General features: G+C 41.5%; 2 protein-coding genes across 4 annotated transcripts in view; one reads left to right on the forward strand and one right to left on the reverse strand.

The window, feature by feature from the left end:
• The first annotated feature begins 60 nt into the window (after positions 1-60).
• On the forward strand, positions 61-13,470 carry CDC26 (cell division cycle 26). 3 transcript variants are annotated; one of them, XM_068552690.1, is made up of 4 exons: positions 61-252; positions 3,051-3,160; positions 3,631-3,752; positions 13,031-13,470. In XM_068552690.1, the coding sequence occupies exons 3-4, from the start codon at positions 3,672-3,674 to the stop codon at positions 13,205-13,207; spliced, it is 258 nt and encodes an 85-aa protein (XP_068408791.1). In that variant the 5' UTR covers positions 61-252; positions 3,051-3,160; positions 3,631-3,671; the 3' UTR covers positions 13,208-13,470. The 3 variants fall into 3 exon arrangements, with proteins under 3 accessions (XP_068408791.1, XP_068408788.1, XP_068408789.1); XM_068552687.1 differs by having other exon boundaries at positions 3,659-3,752; XM_068552688.1 differs by lacking the exon at positions 61-252 and adding an exon at positions 627-646 and having other exon boundaries at positions 3,659-3,752.
• Positions 13,471-15,634: 2,164 nt separating this feature from the next.
• The window catches only part of SLC31A1 (solute carrier family 31 member 1), a 30,682-nt gene continuing 26,909 nt past the window's right edge, over positions 15,635-19,407 (reverse strand). Inside the window, exon 5 of the mRNA XM_068551966.1 lies at positions 15,635-18,964. Within this exon, the coding sequence (XP_068408067.1) occupies positions 18,763-18,964 (202 nt within the window). The 3' untranslated portion in view covers positions 15,635-18,762. The remainder of the gene's footprint in view (positions 18,965-19,407) is intronic.

Raw genomic sequence — 19,407 nt, forward strand, 5'->3', positions numbered from 1 at the left:
CCTACCGGAAGTGGGCCGCGGGCGGACGCAGCGCCCTGGGCGGCGTGGAGCATGATGGGAATCGTAGTAGAAAAGAGTCTGGGCGCGTCGAGTGGTGTGTTCCGTGGAGCCTCCGAGAAAAGCAAGCGGAGGACGGGGTTCTGCGAGGAGAGAGACTCAGAGCAGTCTGGGAAGTGTAGTCCAGTTGGCTTAGCCGGAGATTCGGGGTGAGCGCCGAGGTTCCGGGAACGGGCTGAACAGGTCTGAAAAGAGGTAGGTGCGGCGAGTCGCGCGGCTACGGACTGAACTCGGGGAGTGAATAGACGGCTTCCGGGGCCTGCTGTCGCTCCGGGCCCTGCGAGGGGCTTTAAGTCCTACGGGAGCGAAGGACCGTGTTGCCATGGAAACCCTCGCTCTGGACCAGCGAGTGCGGCCCTGGAGCTGCGGAAGGAGTGCTGTTCTCTTCCACTGTCAGGAAGTTCTCTCGGCGGTTTCTTCTGAGCTGGGTGGGTTTTCGGTGGATTTGGGCAGTGGCGAGAGAGTAAGTTCGAAGAGCCCTCTAGCGCCGAAGGAAAATAAAGACCTGGCGGAGGAGCCAAGGCCTGCTTTTGCTGTCTTCAGCCCGGTCTATCTTACTCAGAGTGAGATGATGAATGTGAGGCGTCAGGTAAACTGCACGCCAGCAACTCTGCACAGCCCTGGGTGCGCTGGGTGCTGGGGCATCAGAGATGGACAAGACAAGGTTTTGTCCCCGTGTCGGGGTTGGAGATGGTCAGAATATTGGTGTTTCCCGAGCTGGACAGAGCCCCCTGCCCTGCCCGAGGACAATTACAATAATAATGCCTGTTTATTGAGCGTTTACTAAATGCCAGGTTATGTTACAGGAATTGACGCTGCAATACGACATTCAATCCATACAACAATAGAGTACAGGTACAGACGAGGAAACCAAGATCTAGTGAAAGGTGAAGCTGATGGTCCAAGATCAGTAGCGATGGGATTAGAATCTGTGCCCTCTGCCCTTTCGCCTCCAGAACAAGCACTTTTACCCATTACTCTATACTGCTCCCTATTGGCGATCTTTTTATAGTTTGCAGGAAAGTTAAAATGTATCACAGTTGTTTCTTTTCCCATTTTTAAATTAATTAATTAATTAATTATTTTTTGGCTGCATTGGGTCTTCGTTGCTGGGCTGGCTTTCTCTAGTTGCGGCGAGCAGGGGCTACTTTTCGTTGTGGTGCGTGGGCTTCTCATTGCGGTGGCTTCTCTTGTTGCGGAGCTCAGGCTCTAGGCGCGTGGGCTTCAGTTGTTGTGACACGTGGGCTCAGTAGTTGTGGCGCACAGGTTTAGTTGCTCCGCGGCATGTGGGATCTTCCCGGACCAGGGATCGAACCCGTGTCCCCTGCATTGGCAGGCAGATTCTTAACCACTGCGCCACGAGGGAAGTCCCTGTTTTTTCTTTTAAGCATTCTCCCCCCTTGGAACTTTGGCTTCCTCTACCTTTTGTCTACTTTGGAATCAAGATAGTATCTGTATCAATTTACATTCCCACCAACAGTGCAGCACTATTTACAATAGCCAAGACATGGAAACAACCTAAATGTCCATCGACAGATGAACGGATAAAGAAGATGTTGTACATATATATAATGGAATATTACTCGGCCATAAAAAGAAATGAAATTGGGTCATTTGTAGAGATGTGGATGGACCTAGAGTCTGTCATACAGAGTGAAGTAAGTCAGAAAGAGAAAAACAAATATCGTATATTAACGCATATATGTGGAATTTAGAAAAATGGTACAGATGAACCTATTTGCAGGGCAAGAATAGAAAGGCAAACGTAGAGAACGGACGTGTGGACATGGCGGGGAAGGGGAGGGTGGGATGAACTGGGAGATTAGGTTTGACATAAATACACTACCATGTGTAAAATAGATAGCTAGTGGGAACCTGCTGTATAGCACAGGGAGCTCAGTTCCATGCTCTGTGATGGCCTAGTTGGGTGGATGGGGAGGAGGGAGGTCTAAGAGGGAGGGGGTGTGTGTATGCGTATGGCTGATTCACTTCGCTGTGCGGCAGAAACTAACACAGCATTGTAAAGCAATTATACTCCAATAAAAAAATAATAAAAGAAAAAAAGATAGTATCTGATTTAGTACAAAGCAATTTGAAATGTAATGTGCCGTTGTTTCGAGTTGATAACATCACTTGTATCTGTCCCAAGCTTCATGGTAGAAGGAGGAGACATTTCTTCCTTTGTATACTTCACAGTCCCTAGCTATATCCTAGATACATATAATAATAATTTATATCTGTACATATTTTAAAGGAGCTTTCACTTACATCATTTTCATTTAATCCTCACCATGTGACCTATATATAATTTTCACAGGAGGCTGACTTTTTTTTTTGGTTGCTCTGCTGCGGCATGCGGGATCTTAGTTCCCTGGAGAGGGATCAAACCCGTGCCCTCTGCAGTGGAAGCGCGGAGTCCTAACCACTGGATCGTCAGGGAATTCCCCAGGAGGTTGACATTTACTAATCAAACTGAACAGTTTAGACTTTATCTGTAAAATAGGGGTAATTTTGCCAGCATCATAGTATTTCTGTGTTAGAATAAACATGAGAATGTAGAAGAAGAGTGTAGCCAGTTTATTCAACAGAACATTTAATGGCTGGTAATTGCAGACATTCTCTACTGGATGCTGTGAGAATATAAAGATGATGCCATCAACAGCTTTTAAACTCAGTTAGGGAGTTTTATTTTCTTCTAAAAAAACCCAGCTCTTTTTTTTTTTTTTAAAGCATAAGCATTACTTTGGGTTTTCAGATTCCAGAGTGTTCTCTTGAGCTTCTGTGCATACTTGTTCTCTCTGCCTGGGATGCCTTTAATCCTCTCTGCCTGCCCTTCACAAGGCAACTGAGACATCATCTCCTCCAGGAAGTCTTCCACATCCCTGTTCACCCCACTGGATTGTGTGTCTGTGTGATGCCATTGCATTACCCTCATCAGAGTTCTTATTACAGTACACTGCAATTTTCCATTTATGTGTTTGTTTTCCCCACAGACTGTGACTATGCCTCTTAACTCTGTAGCTGGAGCATAAGACCTGTTTGTTTAATGAATGACCTATCCATTTAGGACCTATTTAGACGCTGAGGATAACCCTGTGAATTGGTGAGTTAGAGGGAGTTTTCATGAGACTTAGTAAACTCATTTTAGCATTTGGGAGTGATCACAAATCTCTCATAATTCCCACATACTGTTGTTGATCAAATTTAATGGTTTGTATACTCTCCTACTAACTGTACCGAATTAAAATGTGATATTTTAACTTTATTCTCTTAGCTAGAATATTTCTTTGTGAATGGAGCATGAATTAAAGTGATTGTTGCCTAGAATCCTCTTTTACAGGCACCTTGCTATTTTAAGTTCTGGAAGAAAGAGCTTTTGGGAATTACAGAGTGGTGGATCTCCATCACGTAATAAAAATGTATTATACACGTAAAGACTTAGAAGTCAATGTGTGAATCCAAATGAGTCTTTTGTATCACCATTCGTTTTAGTGTGCATGCTTACAAATTGAACATATTTGTAGCTGAGATTTATCCCTTCCAATTTTTCCTCCTCTCTGCCATTTTTAACAGCTGATAGTTCACTGGGTCTGTCCCTTAGTGTTGGTTTCATTATGCTGAGACGAAAACCAACCCGTCTGGAGCTGAAGCTTGATGACATTGAGGAGTTTGAAAGCATTCGAAAGGACCTGGAGGTAAGAGTGCAACTTTCAAACCATTAGGAATATTTAAAACAATAACTCTAACTTTTGGACTCCAGATTCTTATGCCAACAGCTTATTCGAAGTCTCTATTTGGATGCTTTACAGGCATCTTAAACATAATGTATTAGTTTCCTGTGGCTGCTGTAACAAATTGCCACAAACTTGGTGGTTTAAAGCAACAGAAATTTATGCTTTCACAGTTCTGTAGGCCAGAAATCTGAAATCGGTATCACTGATCCAAAATCAGGATGTCAGCAGGACCACACTCCCTCCAGAGGCTCTAGGGAAGAATCTATTCCTTGACTATTGCAGTATTTGGTGGCTGCTGACATTCCTTGACTTGTGGCCATATCACTCCAGTGTCTGCCTCCATGATCACGTTGCCTTCTCCTCTTCTGTCTGTGAAGTCTCCCTCTGCCCCCTCTTTTTTTTTTTTTTTTAAGATATCTTTTTTATTTTTTTAATTTATTTATTTATTTATTTATGGCTGTGTTGGGTCTTCGTTTCTGTGCGAGGGCTTTCTCTAGTTGTGGCAAGCGGGGGCCACTCTTCATCGCGGTGCGCGGGCCTCTTACTATCGCGGCCTCTCTTGTTGCGGAGCACAGGCTCCAGACGCGCAGGCTCAGTAATTATGGCTCACGGGCCCAGCTGCTCCGCGGCATGTGGGATCTTCCCAGACCAGGGCTCGAACCCGTGTCCCCTGCATTGGCAGGCGGATTCTCAACCACTGCGCCACCAGGGAAGCCCATCTGCCCCCTCTTATAAGGATACCTGTGTTGGCATTAAGGGCCCACCCAGATAATCCAGGATAATGTCCCCATCACAACATCCTTAATTTAATCACATCTGCAAAGACCCTTTTCACATACAAGGCAACAATTACAGGATCCAGGGATTAGGACCTGATAGCTTTGGAGGTCATTATTCAGCATACTATACTTAACATGTTAAAACGAAAACCTCTTGATTTCTTCCTCAAACCAGTTTCACCTCAGAGTTCCCTATGTCAATATCTATGTAGTTCCTCAAGCCAGAAACCTAAGAGTCAATCTTGGGTTCTCCCTTTCCCTCACCTTTTATATTCAATCTGTCCATAAATCCTTCGGCTCTACCTCCAGAATATTTCTGGAATCTACCCATACCTTTTCATCTCCACCATTAGAACCCTAGTCCAAATTACCATCAACTCTGTACAATTTCAGTAGCATCCCAAGTTGTCTCTCTACTTCCATTTTTGTGTCTTCAGTCCATTCTCCATCAGATGTCTAGAATGATCTTTAAAAAATTTCAGATCATGTCATTCTCATGCTTAAAACTCCTCAGTGGTTTCCTGCACTTGAAATAAAACCTCAGTTCCTTATCATGGCCTACAAGCTTTTAAATGTTCTTTCACCTTCTGTCACTCTTTGCCTTGCCCTCTATTCCCTAGGCACATTGGTTTTCTTTTATTTCCTTGAATATGCTAAACTATTTATAACTCATGGCCTTTGCACATATTATTTTCCTCTGCCTGGAGTGCTTCCTGTTTCTTCATGTCTCAGTTTGAATGTCACTTCCTCAGTCTGAGAGGCCTCTTCTGACCCTATCCAACTTAGGTGTATCATTCCTACCCATGCTGCCTCCATCTCATTAGGGTCTCTCAAAGCACTTTATTCTTTTATTTCATAGCACTTATTATAATTTTTTAATTTTTTTTTTGCGTTGAATCTGTAGATTGCTTTGGGTAGTATAGTCATTTTCACAATATTGATTCTTCCAATCCAAGAACATGGTATATCTCTCCACCTGTTGGTATCATCTTTAATTTCTTTCATCAGTGTCTTATAGTTTTCTGCATACAGGTCTTTTGTCTCCCTAGGTAGGTTTATTCCTAGGTATTTTATTCTTTTTGTTGCAATGGTAAATGGGAGTGTTTCCATAATTTCTCTTTTAGATTTTTCATCATTAGTGTATAGGAATACAAGAGATTTCTGTGCATTAATTTTGTATCCTGCAACTTTACCAAATTCATTGATTAGCTCTAGTAGTTTTCTGGTGGCATCTTTAGGATTCCCTATGTATAATATCATGTCATCTGCAAACAGTGACAGTTTTACTTCTTCTTTTCCAAGTTGTATTCCTTTTATTTCTTTTTCTTCTCTGATTGCCGTGGCTAGGACTTCCAGAACTATGTTGAATAATAGTGGTGAGAGTGGACACCCTTGTCTTGTTCCTGATCTTAGAGGAAATGCTTCCAGTTTTTCACCATTGAGAATGATGTTTGCCATGGGTTTGTCGTATATGGCCTTTATTATGTTGCGGTAGGTTCCCTCTATGCCCACTTTCTGGAGACTTTTTATCATAAATGGGTGCTGAATTTTGTCAAAAGCTTTTTCTGCATCTATTGAGATGATCATATGGTTTTTATTCTTCAATTTGTTAATATGGTGTATCCCATTGATTGATTTGCGTATATTGAAGAATCCTTGCATCCCTGGGATAAATCCCACTTGATTGTGGTGTATGATCCTTTTTATGTGTTGTTGGATTCTGTTTGCTAGTATTTTGTTGAGGATTTTTGCATCTATATTCATCAGTGATATTGGTCTGTAATTTTCTTTTTCTGTAGTATCTTTGTCTGGTTTTGGTATCAGGGTGATGGTGGCCTCATAGAATGAGTTTGGGAGTGTTCCTTCCTCTGCAATTTTTTGGAAGAGTTTGAGAAGGATGGGTGTTAGCTCTTCTCTAAATGTTTGATAGAATTCACCTGTGAAGCCATCTGGTCCTGGACTTTTGTTTGTTGGAAGATTTTTAATCACAGTTTCAATTTCAATACTTGTGATTGGTCTGTTCATATTTTCTGTTTCTTCCTGGTTCAGTCTTGGAAGGCTATACCTTTCTAAGAATTTGTCCATTTCTTCCAGGTTGTCCATTTTATTGGCATAGAGTTGCTTGTAGTAATCTCTTAGGATGCTTTGTATTTCTGCGGTGTCTGTTGTAACTTCTCCTTTTTCATTTCTAATTTTATTGATTTGAGTCCTCTCCCTCTTTTTCTTGATGAGTCTGGCTAATGGCTTATCAATTTTGTTTATCTTCTCAAAGAACCAGCTTTTAGTTTTCTTGATCTTTGCTATTGTTTTCTTTGTTTCTATTTCATTTATTTCTGCTCTGATCTTTATGATTTCTTTCCTTCTGCTAACTTTGGGTTTTGTTTGTTCTTCTTTCTCTAGTTCCTTTAGGTGTAAGTTTAGATTGTTTACTTGAGATTTTTCTTGTTTCTTTAGGTAGGCTTGTATAGCTATAAACTTCCCTCTTAGAACTGCTTTTGCTGCATCCCATAGGTTTTGGATCATTGTGTTTACATTGTCATTTGTCTCTAGGTATTTTTTGATTTCCTCTTTGATTTCTTCAGTGATCTCTTGGTTATTTAGCAACGTATTGTTTAGCCTCCATGTGTTTGTGTTTTTTACGTTTTTTTCCCTATAATTCATTTCTAATCTCATAGCGTTGTGGTCAGAAAAGATGCTTGATATGATTTCAATTTTCTTAAATTTACTGAGGCTTGATTTGTGACCCAAGATGTGATCTATCCTGGAGAATGTTCCATGCGCACTTGAGAAGAAAGTGTAATCTGCTGTTTTTGGATAGAATGTCCTATAAATATCAATTAAATCTATCTGGTCTATTGTGTCATTTAAAGCTTCTGTTTCCTTATTTATTTTCATTTTGGATGATCTGTCCATTGGTGTAAGTGAGGTGTTAAAGTCCCCCACTATTATTGTGTTACTGTCGATTTCCTCTTTCATAGCTGTTAGCAGTTGCCTTATGTATTGAGGTGCTCCTATGTTGGGTGCATATATATTTATAATTGTTATATCTTCTTCTTGGATTGATCCCTTGATCATTATGTAGTGTCCTTCGTTGTCTCTTGTAACATTCTTTATTTTAAAGTCTATTTTATCTGATATGAGTATAGCTACTCCAGCTTTCTTTTGATTTCCATTTGCATGGAATATCTTTTTCCATCCCCTCACTTTCAGTCTGTATGTGTCCCTAGGTCTGAAGTGGGTCTCTTGTAGACAGCATATTTGTGTGTCTTGTTTTTGTATCCATTCAGCAAGCCTGTGTCTTTTGGTTGGAGCATTTAATCCATTCACGTTTAAGGTAATTGTTGATATGTATGTTCCTATGACCATTTTCTTAATTGTTTTGGGTTTGTTTTTGTAGGTCCTTTTCTTCTCTTGTGTTTCCCACTTAGAGAAGTTCCTTTAGCATTTGTTGTAGAGCTGGTTTGGTGGTGCTGAATTCTCTTAGCTTTTGCTTGTCTGTAAAGCTTTTGATTTCTCCATCAAATCTGAATGAGATCCTTGCCGGGTAGAGTAATCTTGGTTGTAGGTTCTTCCCTTTCATCACTTTAAGTATATCGTGCCACTCCCTTCTGGCTTGTGGAGTTTCTGCTGAGAAATCAGCTGTTAACCTTATGGGAGTTCCCTTGTATGTTATTTGTCGTTTTTCCCTTGTTGCTTTCAATAATTTTTCTTTGTCTTTAATTTTTGCCAATCTGATTACTATGTGTCTCAGCGTGTTTCTCCTTGGGTTTATCCTGCCTGGGACTCGCTGCGCTTCCTGGACTTGGGTGGCTATTTCCTTTCCCATGTTAGGGAAGTTTTTGACTATAATCTCTTCAAATATTTTCTCGGGTCCTTTCTCTCTCTCTTCTCCTTCTGGGACCCCTATAATGCGAATGTTGTTGTGTTTAATGTTGTCCCAGAGGTCTCTTAGGCTGTCTTCATTTCTTTTCATTCTTTTTTCTTTAGTCTGTTCCACAGCAGTGAATTCCACCATTCTGTCTTCCAGGTCACTTATCCATTCTTCTGCCTCAGTTATTCTGCTATTGATTCCTTCTAGTGTAGTTTTCATTTCAGTTATTGTATTGTTCATCTCTGTTTGTTTGTTCTTTAATTCTTCTAGGTCTTTGTTAAACATTTCTTGCATCTTCTCGATCTTTGCCTCCATTCTTATTCCGAGGTCCTGTATCATCTTCACCATCATTATTCTGAATTCTTTTTCTGGAAGGTTGCCTATCTCCACTTCATTTAGTTGTTTTTCTGGGGTTTTATCTTGTTCCTTAATCTGGTATATAGCCCTCTGCCTTTTCATCTTGTCTGTCTTTCTGTGAATGTGGTTTTTGTTCCACAGGCTGCAGGATTATAGTTTTTCTTGCTTCTGCTGTCTGCCCTCTGGTGGTTGAGGCTATCTAAGAGCTTATTATAATTTATAATGATTTCTTTGTTTATTGTAAAATCATTTACATTAGGAACCCTGATTGTAGAAATCATGTCTGTCTTCTCCATCGTTGAGTTCCCAGCATCTAGTACATAGTAGGAGTTCAATATGTATCTTTTTAAAATTAATTAATTAATTAATTAATTAACTTTTGGCTGCACTGGGTCTTTGTTGCTGCGCATGGGCTTTCTCTAGTTGTGGTGAGCGGGGGCCACTCTTCGTCGCGGTGCACAGGCTTCTCACTGTGATGGCCTCTCTTGTTGCAGAGTACAGGCTCCAGGTGCGCGGGCTTCAGTAGTTGTGGCACGCGGGCTCAGTAGTTGTGGCTCGCGGGCTATAGAGTGCGGGCTCAGTAGTTGTGGCACACAGGCCTAGTTGCTCCGCGGCATGTGGGATCTTCCCGGACCAGGGCTCGAACCTGTGTCCGCTGCATTGGCAGGCGGATTCTTAACCACTGCACCACCAGGGAAGCCCCAGTATGTATTTTTAAGTATAGCCTTACGCTGCGGTATTAGATGTCCATTGATAAGACTTCAATTCTTTTATTGGCCTTCAGAATAAAGTCCAAATTCCTTAGGATGGCATGTAAGGCCCTTTGTGATCTGGTCCTTGGTCATCTCTCCACTTTATCTTCCACTGCTGAACTATCTTTAATCTCAGTGCCTATGCACACTCTGCTCTTTTCCTGAAGTGCCCTTTATGGTTCAAACTTCAGTTGTAATGAGTCTCGTAAAGTGTTAGTCTTATACTGAACTTTGACTCTGCAGAGTCAGCTTACTTTTGAGTTACTTTCTTTTTTAATTGAAGTAATTTTTATGACTGAGTAGTGTTCCATTGTGTGTATGTGTGTGTGTGTGTGTGTGTATATATATATATATATATATATATATATATATATACACCACATTTCCTTTATCCAGTCATCTGTCAAGGGACACTTACGTTTCCATATGTTGGCTATTGTAAATAATGCTGCAATAAACATGGTGGTGCACTTACCCTTTTGAATTAGTGTTTTCTTTGGATATATACCCAGGAGTGGAATTGCTGGATCATATGGTAGTTCTACTCTTTATTTTTTGAGAAATCTCTATACAGTTTTCCATAGTGGCTGCACCAGTTTACATTCTCACCAATAGTGTGTGAAGATTTCCTTTTCTCCACATCCTCTCTAACACTTATTATTTCTTGTCTTTTTGATAATAGCCTTTCCAGTGGGCATGAGGTGATATTTCATTGTGGTTCTGATTTGCATTTCCCTGATAATTAGTGATGTTGAACATCTTTTCATATGCCTGTTGGCCATCTGTATGTCTTCTTTAGAAAAATGGTTATTCAGATTCTTGGGTTGTCTGTTTTTTTGTTGTTGAGTTGTATGAGTTCTTTATATATTTTGGGTATTAACCCCTTATCAGATAAATTGTTTGCAAATATCTTTTCCCATTTGGTAGGCTGTCTTTTCATTTTGTTGATGGTTTCCTTTGCTGAGCAGATGCTTTTTAGTTTGATATAGTCCCATTTGTTTATTTTTGCTTTTGTTTCCCTTGCCTGAGGAGACATACTCAGAAAGATACTGCTAAGACCAATGTCAAATAGCATACTGCCTATGTTTTCTTCTAGGAGTTTTATGGTTTCAGGTCTTACATTCAAGTCTTTAATCCATTTTGAGTTAATTTTTGTGTATGGTGTAAGATAGTGGTCTAGCTTCATTGTTTTGCATGTGGCTGTTCAGCTTTCTCAACAGCCTTTATTGAAGAGACTGTCCTTTCTCCATTGTATGTTCTTTGCTACTTTGTCATAAATCTATTATCCATATGTGTGAGGGTTTATTTCTGGGCTGTCAGTTCTGTTCCATTGATCTGTGTGTCTCTTTTTCTGCTAATACCATGCTGTTTTGATTACTGTGGCTTTGTAGTATAATTTGAAATCAGGGAGTGTGATACCTCCAGCTTTGGGGTTTTTTTTCCCAAGATTGCTTTGGCTACTTGGGGTTTTCTGTGGTCCCATACAAATTTTAGGAATTTTTGTTCTATTTCTGTGAAAAATGTTGTTGGGATTTTGATGGGGATTGCATTGAATCTGTAGATTGCTTTAGATAGTTATAGACATTTTAACTGTTAATTCTTCCTATCCATGAGCATGGAATACTTTTTCATTCCTTTGTATCTTCTTCAGTTTCTTTCAACAATATCTCATAGTTTTAAGTGTACAGGTCTTTTCACCTTCTTAGTTAAATTGATTTCTAGGTATAAATTTATTCCTAGGTATTTTTGTTGTTTTTAATCTTTCTACTAAAGGCAGTTATCCAATGGGTTTCACCCATTTTAGAGCAACTTAGGAGAGAGGGATAGTTTTTGCCCTGCACTAAAATAAAAACAGTAGAAAACTGGTATTTCATTTGTTACTGAAATTAGTTTGATTACATTTTGATGACTCTGGTTTTTGTTTTTTTTTTGGCTGTGTTGGGTCTTTGTTGCTGCGCACGGGCTTTCTCTAGCTGTGGCGAGCAGGGGCTCCTCTTCCTCGTGTGCATGGGCTTCTCATTGTGGTGGCTTCTCGTTGTGGAGCATGGGCTCTAGGCGCATGGGCTTCAGTAGTTGTGGCACGTGGGCTCAGTAGTTGTGGCTCACAGGCTCTAGAGTGCAGGCTCAGTAGTTGTGGTGCACGGCCTTAGTTGCTCTGTGGCATGTGGGATCTTCCCGGACCACAGCTCGAACCTGTGTCCCCTGAATTGGCAGGCGGATTCTTAACTGCTGAGCCACCAGGGAAGCCCTGACTCTGGATTTTGAAACAGTCAGCAGTTGTTCACAGTGGGAAGCCTTTTTTTTTTTTTAATTTAATTAATTAATTAATTTATTTATGGCTGTGTTGGGTCCTCGTTCCTGCGCGAGGGCCTCTTCCAGTTGCGGCAAGTGGGGGCCACTCTTCATCGCGGTGCGCGGGCCTCTCACTATCACAGCCTCTCTTGTTGTGGAGCACACGCTCCAGACGCGCAGGCTCAGCAATTGTGGCTCACGGGCCCAGTCGCTCCGTGGCATGTGGGATCCTCCCAGACCAGGGCTTGAACCCGTGTCCCCTGCATTGGCAGGCAGACTCTCAACCACTGCGCCACCAGGGAAGCCCTGGGAAGCCTTTTAAATGATTTCATTCTACTTGGATATTCCGACTTTCTCATGGCTTATAAGATGAAACGATATCATCCTTTGCCTTTTAGAACTTGTTTTCACAAAGGTGTTTGGGGAGAACTTTCTAATGTTATTTATTGGGTAATGTAGCCTAGAGAGTAACTCAGGAAGGTCATTATGTTTGTATATACATACAAAGTAATACCTCACTTATTCACTATAATATTTTGACACTGGCATTTAAATGCTCACTGTTCAGCAGTAAGTGGTGAAGAATAGCACTGATTCCAGGGATTAGTGTAGTGGAGCCATTCTTCCGGTAAGGAACTCTCAGGTAGTGGTAGTTGTGGGGTGTTAGTTTTTCTCTTTGAAAATGATCAAACTGAGACATAGACTTTGTGAATTCTGCAATTACTTGTGGCTTAAGAGCCAAACCTTTTATCTGAAAACAAAATGAATTCCCCAAATCAGGCCTCATGATAAGATAGCACAAAACCTTCTTTTCCTGCGGTACATTTAATCTCATGGTGTCAGCTAAGCTGTTAATTTCTGGTGGTTATTGTTTTACTGGTTGCTTTATTTTTCCATCTCTTGTGTGGACTTTCCTCTGTCATAGCCCTGATCACCCTGTGTTGTAATGGTCTATTTACCTGTTTCCCTGTTAGACTGTGACATCCTGGAGGGTAGGGGTTACATCCTTTATCACTATATCCGTGTATCCCCCTTGTGCCCCTAACCATCTAAACCTAGGATTTCAGTTTATTGTTCTGTAGACCCGAACCCTATCCTTTACCCTGTGCCTAATACATGGTAGATGCTAAATAAATGTTTGTTAATGAATAGAATATTACCTTAATACTAAAACTTTTATACTTTCAGACCCGTAAGAAACAAAAGGAAGATGTGGATGTTGTAGGAGGCAGTGATGGAGAAGGTGCCATTGGGCTCGGCAGTGACCCCAAGGGCAGGGAACAAATGATTAATGATCGAATTGGTTATAAACCCCAACCCAAGCCCAACAATCGTTCATCTCAATTTGGAAGTTTTGAATTTTAGAGGTGGATTATCTTGTGTGCCAGAGCCCTGGAATGGAGTAAAATGATGGCAGAAATACAAACAAGATTTAGAGAATTGAGTGCTTGCAGTCAAGCTGAATATTTTACGTCCTGCAGAGAGAGATACTTCTGCATGAGAGTGCTGATGCTTAACTTTCACTCTGAAAGCTGAAATTCAAACTCTGGTTTGTCTCTGGAAAATCTGACTCGATAAACTTGTCTGATTTTTGTTTTTAAAAATAAATCTATTTTTGGAAAAGTGTGCGACATCCTTAATGAAGTATAATAGCACCATTAAATTGCTACATCATTTTTCCCATCTTTATTAAAAGACCCTAAATAGAACACTTCCAGTTGATCCCTGTCACTGACTTTTGTTTAACTCGTTTATTCAACAAGTATTTATTGAGAGTGCCAGGTACCATTCTAGGCACTTGGTAACATCAGTGAACAAATCAAAGATCCCTGCCCTTGTGGAGATTAGATTTGCATGATTTTGTATAAACTCGATCAAGTTGTGGATTTCCAGTATCTTTACAGAATGGCATTGTAACCAGTTTGGGTGTAATTTTGGGAGGACAGGCAGTGGAGTATCAGTATTACCGTCATTCCAGTTTTCCTTCCTTTCCCAGATCGCCTAAGTTTTTCTGACGAGCCCATCTGCGAGGCAGCTCAGAGGCTAATTTAGAATCACGTCTTATTGTTTTCACTGTTTAATTCAGCTGCTGGGAACTGCTAACTGTGGTAGCAAGAACCTCTGGAATCATCAGTTCCAAAGAGACCTGTTAGCAGGATTTTACCCAGCCTTTCTGGGGCAGTTTAAGTCTGGGAAGTAAGAATGTGGGAGAGAGGCAGGAATAGAGGAGGATGTATAGTTTCCCTTCTTCCTCCAACCATTCTTACAAAACCTCTGTTTTTCCAGTTTTATCTGGGATCTTCCATTCTTTTATCTTAATCTTGAAAACACAGCAAGAATGGGCTCCAGATAAGGAAACTGAGTTTGATTATTTTGAATCCTACAAAGGCCAGTCTGGAAGGGCAAAAGAAAAAAAGAAAAGGATCAAACAAGACTGCTTCAACACGTCACTGTGACTTCCCAGCATGAATAGGCACAGAAGCATGAAAACATGGTGCCTCCTGATACCAATACTCAAGAGGAATCTGGGTGGAAGACACTGTATCAAGTGCTTTATGCAGATTATCTCATTTATTTTTTATTTTTAATTTTTTTTAGATTATCTCATTTAATCTTTAGCTCTTACGAGGTGAGTACTTTAACCTAATTTTATAAAGGCAAAACTAATTCTCGGCTGTTAAGGGATAGAGCTGAGATTTGAACCTGGGCAGAATGATTTTTGAACCTGCGCTTCTAAACCTCCTTGCTACACTGCTTTCCTGGTCTCCCACTAGTAGGTCTCACTCCCTCAGGGTAGAGTGAGAGGTTGCTGTTTCAGTTCTCAGGAACTATCCAAGCTATTTTATTTATAAAGAATGAGGCAATTACCAGATTAGTAATAAATCTGAGCAGCTATAAATCTTTTTATTTTTTTGGCCGCGCCACGCGGCACGTGGGATCTTAGTTCCCCAACCAGAGATGGAACCCGTGCCCCCTGCAGTGGAAGCACAGAGCCCTAACCATTGGACCACCAGGGAATTCCCTGTAAATCTTTTTTGACACCACTGAAATCACATGTATCGATTCTTTATTTCTTAGGTCCTAGTGTTCATTTCTGGGTTGCCCAAACCCAAGAAGATGGTCAAGTGCTTGTGAAGAGATACCAACTGCAGCCAGAAGCACGTACCTTTCATTTTCCTGAAAGCTGGAGTGACAATAATCAGGAGATTAATTCAAATAGGTACCATTATTGCCTTTTTATAAATGAGAAAACTAAGGCTTAGGGGTTATTAAAATAACTTGCCTAAGGTCACACTTCTAGTAAGTGGTGGAGCTAGGAGTCAAAGCCAGGTGTACCTGACTCCAAAGCCCATGCTCGTCACACTACAGTCTAGAAGTGGTGCTGAATGGCAAGATGCCCATCTGGGGGCCAACAGGAAAGGCACAAAACACCACCATTCTGGCACAAAGCGGACAGGCAGGGCCAACTCCTAGCCTCTCGCCTGACAGCATAAACACAGGGAAGCGATCATGATATGACAAGTTCGCTTTTAAATTCAGGAACCCTTGGTATACTGAGATACTGCAGCTTCATGAAGACCCTGTCTCCTGTGCAAAAGGTCATGTAGATCTTCTGGCATGTACAAGGCTTGTCATGTAAAGTAGGAGAGAAGGAGGAGAGTGAGATGAAAACATAAAGGGATCACGCCACCTAAAAGATGGACATCTTAAAAACCGATGATAATGACCAGACTCCCTGTGGACAATGATGAGACCACTTATTCTGATATCACTCTGGGTAGAAGACAGGCATAGAATCACAAAATCAAAATATTTATTTGTTCTTTTGCACATGACACTGTTAAAACATTCCTACTACAGCAATACTGCCCTCCAGGAGCTTACAATCTAAAACAGTCAACATTAATTGTAGACCCAATGATTAAGGCATTATATGAAATGCGGACTCTGTATCTTTAGGTGTATCTTCTGAAGGAAGTAGCTGGAGAGGGCAGGATCAACATTAAATGACATGAAAGTGTACTCCCTGCTAACTCCCTTTCCAGCTTCTACAAGGAACCCCTGTGGCTAGAACCCAAAACCAGTACCCCACAGCCTAAAAGGGAATTCCAGACAACCCCACCATAGAAGTAGTGAAGAAACCTTCATCTCTAATTCCCTGGTGCACAGAGAGGACTCTTGTTTGTGGGCAGTGTGGGGCTGAGTGTTCTTCCAGCATAGATTGGAGACGGCACCTAAGATGTTGTAACTTTGTGGATGGTACCAGGTAGCCCCTTACTCAGCCTTATAGAAATTCCAGTGGGACAATTGCTCCTCAAAGTGTGCTTAGGGTCTCTATCAAGTTTTACAACTTCTGGTTGGTATCTATATCCACATCTACTGCACAGCATTATCCACTGCATCAGGAGGGTGAGGGAGATTTAATAAACCAGACACATGGGATAAAAGACTGAAAGAAAGGGAAAAGGAGAGCAGAATAAGGGGCCAAAGATATGGGGATACAGCTTCTAATAGTTGTGAACAGGAGGAAGAGAAACTTGGATTCAAAAGGAACAAAGAAGTCAGGCACTAAATTCTAAACGAACAGGGTTACAGCAATGAAAGTCAACAAGATCATTATATTATCACAATCCAAGAGCTCAAGAAAGATAGAATTTAAGCGTTACTTTTTTTTTTCCTCGCTAGTTTCTTCCTTTGGCAACCTAGCTCAAGATCGCTAGAATTCAGGTTTTTCATGAGACTCTATCTTGAATACCCGAAGACTTGTCCCAAACTGATGTTTCTCTCTGAGAGTTTGAAATTCACAGCATTTTGTCTAAACTGGCCTTGATTTTTCTTACCTTACTGATAAGGTCCTGTTCCTGAAAGGGTATTTTATAACAGATCATGTCAAGATTTCTAGAGAGTACCCAGGTCACTACTAAACATTGATTTCTCAGGGTTTTATTATTCCTTGGCTTCTGAGGCAATAACAGGCTATTTGTACCTTAATGTTGGATTTTTATCAGTACCTGTCATTCCCTTTACTTACGCTAAGTATCAGCACTACAAGGGGTTGGAATGAGAGAAAAACATAAAACTCTAAATGTTGGTTCTTAGATTTTAACCTCGATCCAGTAAGCTCATAACCCTCTCTTGGTTCAAAGCCACGGAAGTACACATTTCTCGCCCTCCAGTATTTAACTGGCACCAACAGAGAAAGTACAAACTTCAAAACCACAAGAGGCCAACAGGATAGCTGTGTTTTGTCTCTCCTGCCCTGAGGCACAACTGGAGTCTAGCACCAAGGAGGGCAGGATTTAATAGACCAGCACAAGAAGAGTCACTTTACAGAGGTAGGTTGGACTGGGAACAAGACTGCGGCGTAGACTAACAACAGAATAAAAATCCAATGTGATTCTTACTGAGGAAAGTATTTTTGGCCACTTGTGATCTAATTAAGTCCCCCCGAAAGTAACAAAGATGGTCATGCAGAGAGTGAGGATCTGGCTGGTGTGGGCATGGATGTCGGCCCATCAGCCGACCACACCCTAGGCCTCTCCAAAGAGAGGGCTGGGCTTTTGCCCTTCCAACCCACGACTGGCTGATTTACATTGCAGATCAAAGATTCTCAACCTTCAAGCCACTTCCAAGAAATTACAGATCTTTAAGAATAAGGACTAGTGACTTCATACATGCTAATAAAAGTTACTTTGGCTACAGCCCTTTGTGCTTGTGTGCCTGGGCACAAAAACACAGTTGGGGCTGAATAAATGTTTGTGGAATGATTAAGTATTGACCAGCAGCATTTAGTACATGAGTTAAGCCCAGAAACACCACCAACTAATAGCAAGTCAAATTCCTGTGCCCAGTACCAGGTAGCTCACCCACCAGGCGATACTCCCTCAGTTTAAAGCAGAGATGCTCAAAGTGTGGTCCCCTGATCATCAGTAGGAGCATCACCTGGGAGCTTGTTAAAACTACCAATTTGGGGGCTCTGGGTCGAGGCCCAGCAATCAGGGCTTTAACAAGCTCTCCAGGTGATTCTGATGCATGCTAAAGTTTGAAAACCACTGGTTTAGAGGCAGACACATGAAAACAATAATGGGAGAAAATTATTTAAACTCTTACTTCAGCTGTGACATACGAAGGTACCAAGTCAAAGTAAAATGTCAGTGGTTTCATTTTAAAATACCTATTTTCTCAAATTGATTGTCATCTTTTTTTTTTTTGATTGACAAGTTCATTCTAATCAAAATGTTAAGTGGGAACACAAGTTGATGAGTCAGCCCCCCCAAGAATGCACACTCTGCAAGGTCTGGGCCTGTATTTATACAGTCTCAAACCACCTCTCTACCCACTACAGAGATTACAGTGCAACATGTCACACCTAGGGAAAGGCACAATCTGTCTCCCACTCATTGAGTCCAAAGACTAGAACATATTTTTAAATGTTAAGTTTGGGTTCTGGGCTTAGCTGGGCAAGACTTTTCCTCACCTGCCATCAATCCTGGCTAAAGTTAATCCATTTCCATCACTGACTCAGGAAAAACCCACCAAATTCGCAAAATGTTAAAAAAAAATAAGAACAGAAGACTAAAAAAGGAAGCAGGTGATCAAGCCATCGAACAGAAAGCTACCTGGATTAGATAAGAACATATAACTTGGATCTAAGACAATGGGGGAGGAGAGGACATCTCATGGGTGGCTTCATCTCAAGAGAAATGGGAAACTCAGCTCATTAGGGAAAAAAGGCAGGGAGGTTACCACTTTAGCTCAGAGACTGTAAGCTAAACCTCTGTTGAGCAGGCGTGTGTGTGTGTGTGTGTGTGTGTGTGTGTGTGTAAGGAGATAAGGAGCAAGAAGAGAAGATTGGCCTGTCTTCCAGTCTTGAACTGCTTTCCACTGCAATCGATAAGGCCACACCATAGAGTTAGACGTTAATGGCAATGTTCTGTGATGTCCACTACTACTGCCTTCTTCCAGCTGAAGAGAAAGTACCCCATGCCAGCCCCTGCCGCTACAGCAATGCAAAGGTACCCGTTGTAGGTCATGAAGATGAGCATGAGGAAGTAGCTGATGACCACCTGGATGATGTGCAGCACTGTTTGCAGAAGGTGAGGAAAGCTCAGCATCTGTTGCCTGGAGAGTAAACAGGGACACAACAGTCAGGGCCCCAGGAGTGTTCAGGCAGCTCTGCATGCAGATCAGGAGAAAGGGGCAACAGTTGTAGTCATGAGCTCAGCTTGAGCTGGACTCTCTCACAGCCACCCTTGCAACTCACGGGTACTTGTGTCTCTGCAGGTTGTTTATTGTCCTTGGAAATGAAACATGATAGGGTTGTGAGGTTAATAAACATCGGCCAGATATGATTATATGGCAGCAGGAGGAATGCTCTTCAGGAGGAGGGGAGAGGAAGGAGGAGTAAGCTGACTTACCTCCACCTTGGATACCGAAAGGGATGACCCACACCCTCCCATACTAATTTGCCTGAACTTTCTCAGGCCTTCCACCTTTGCAGAGTTCATGCTCTAAAAAATTGGAAATAGAGGACTTCCCTGGTGGCGCAGTGGTTAAGAATCCAC

This window comes from Eschrichtius robustus, chromosome 10 (assembly GCF_028021215.1).
Source record: "Eschrichtius robustus isolate mEscRob2 chromosome 10, mEscRob2.pri, whole genome shotgun sequence".
Classification (NCBI taxonomy): Eukaryota; Metazoa; Chordata; class Mammalia; order Artiodactyla; family Eschrichtiidae; genus Eschrichtius; species Eschrichtius robustus.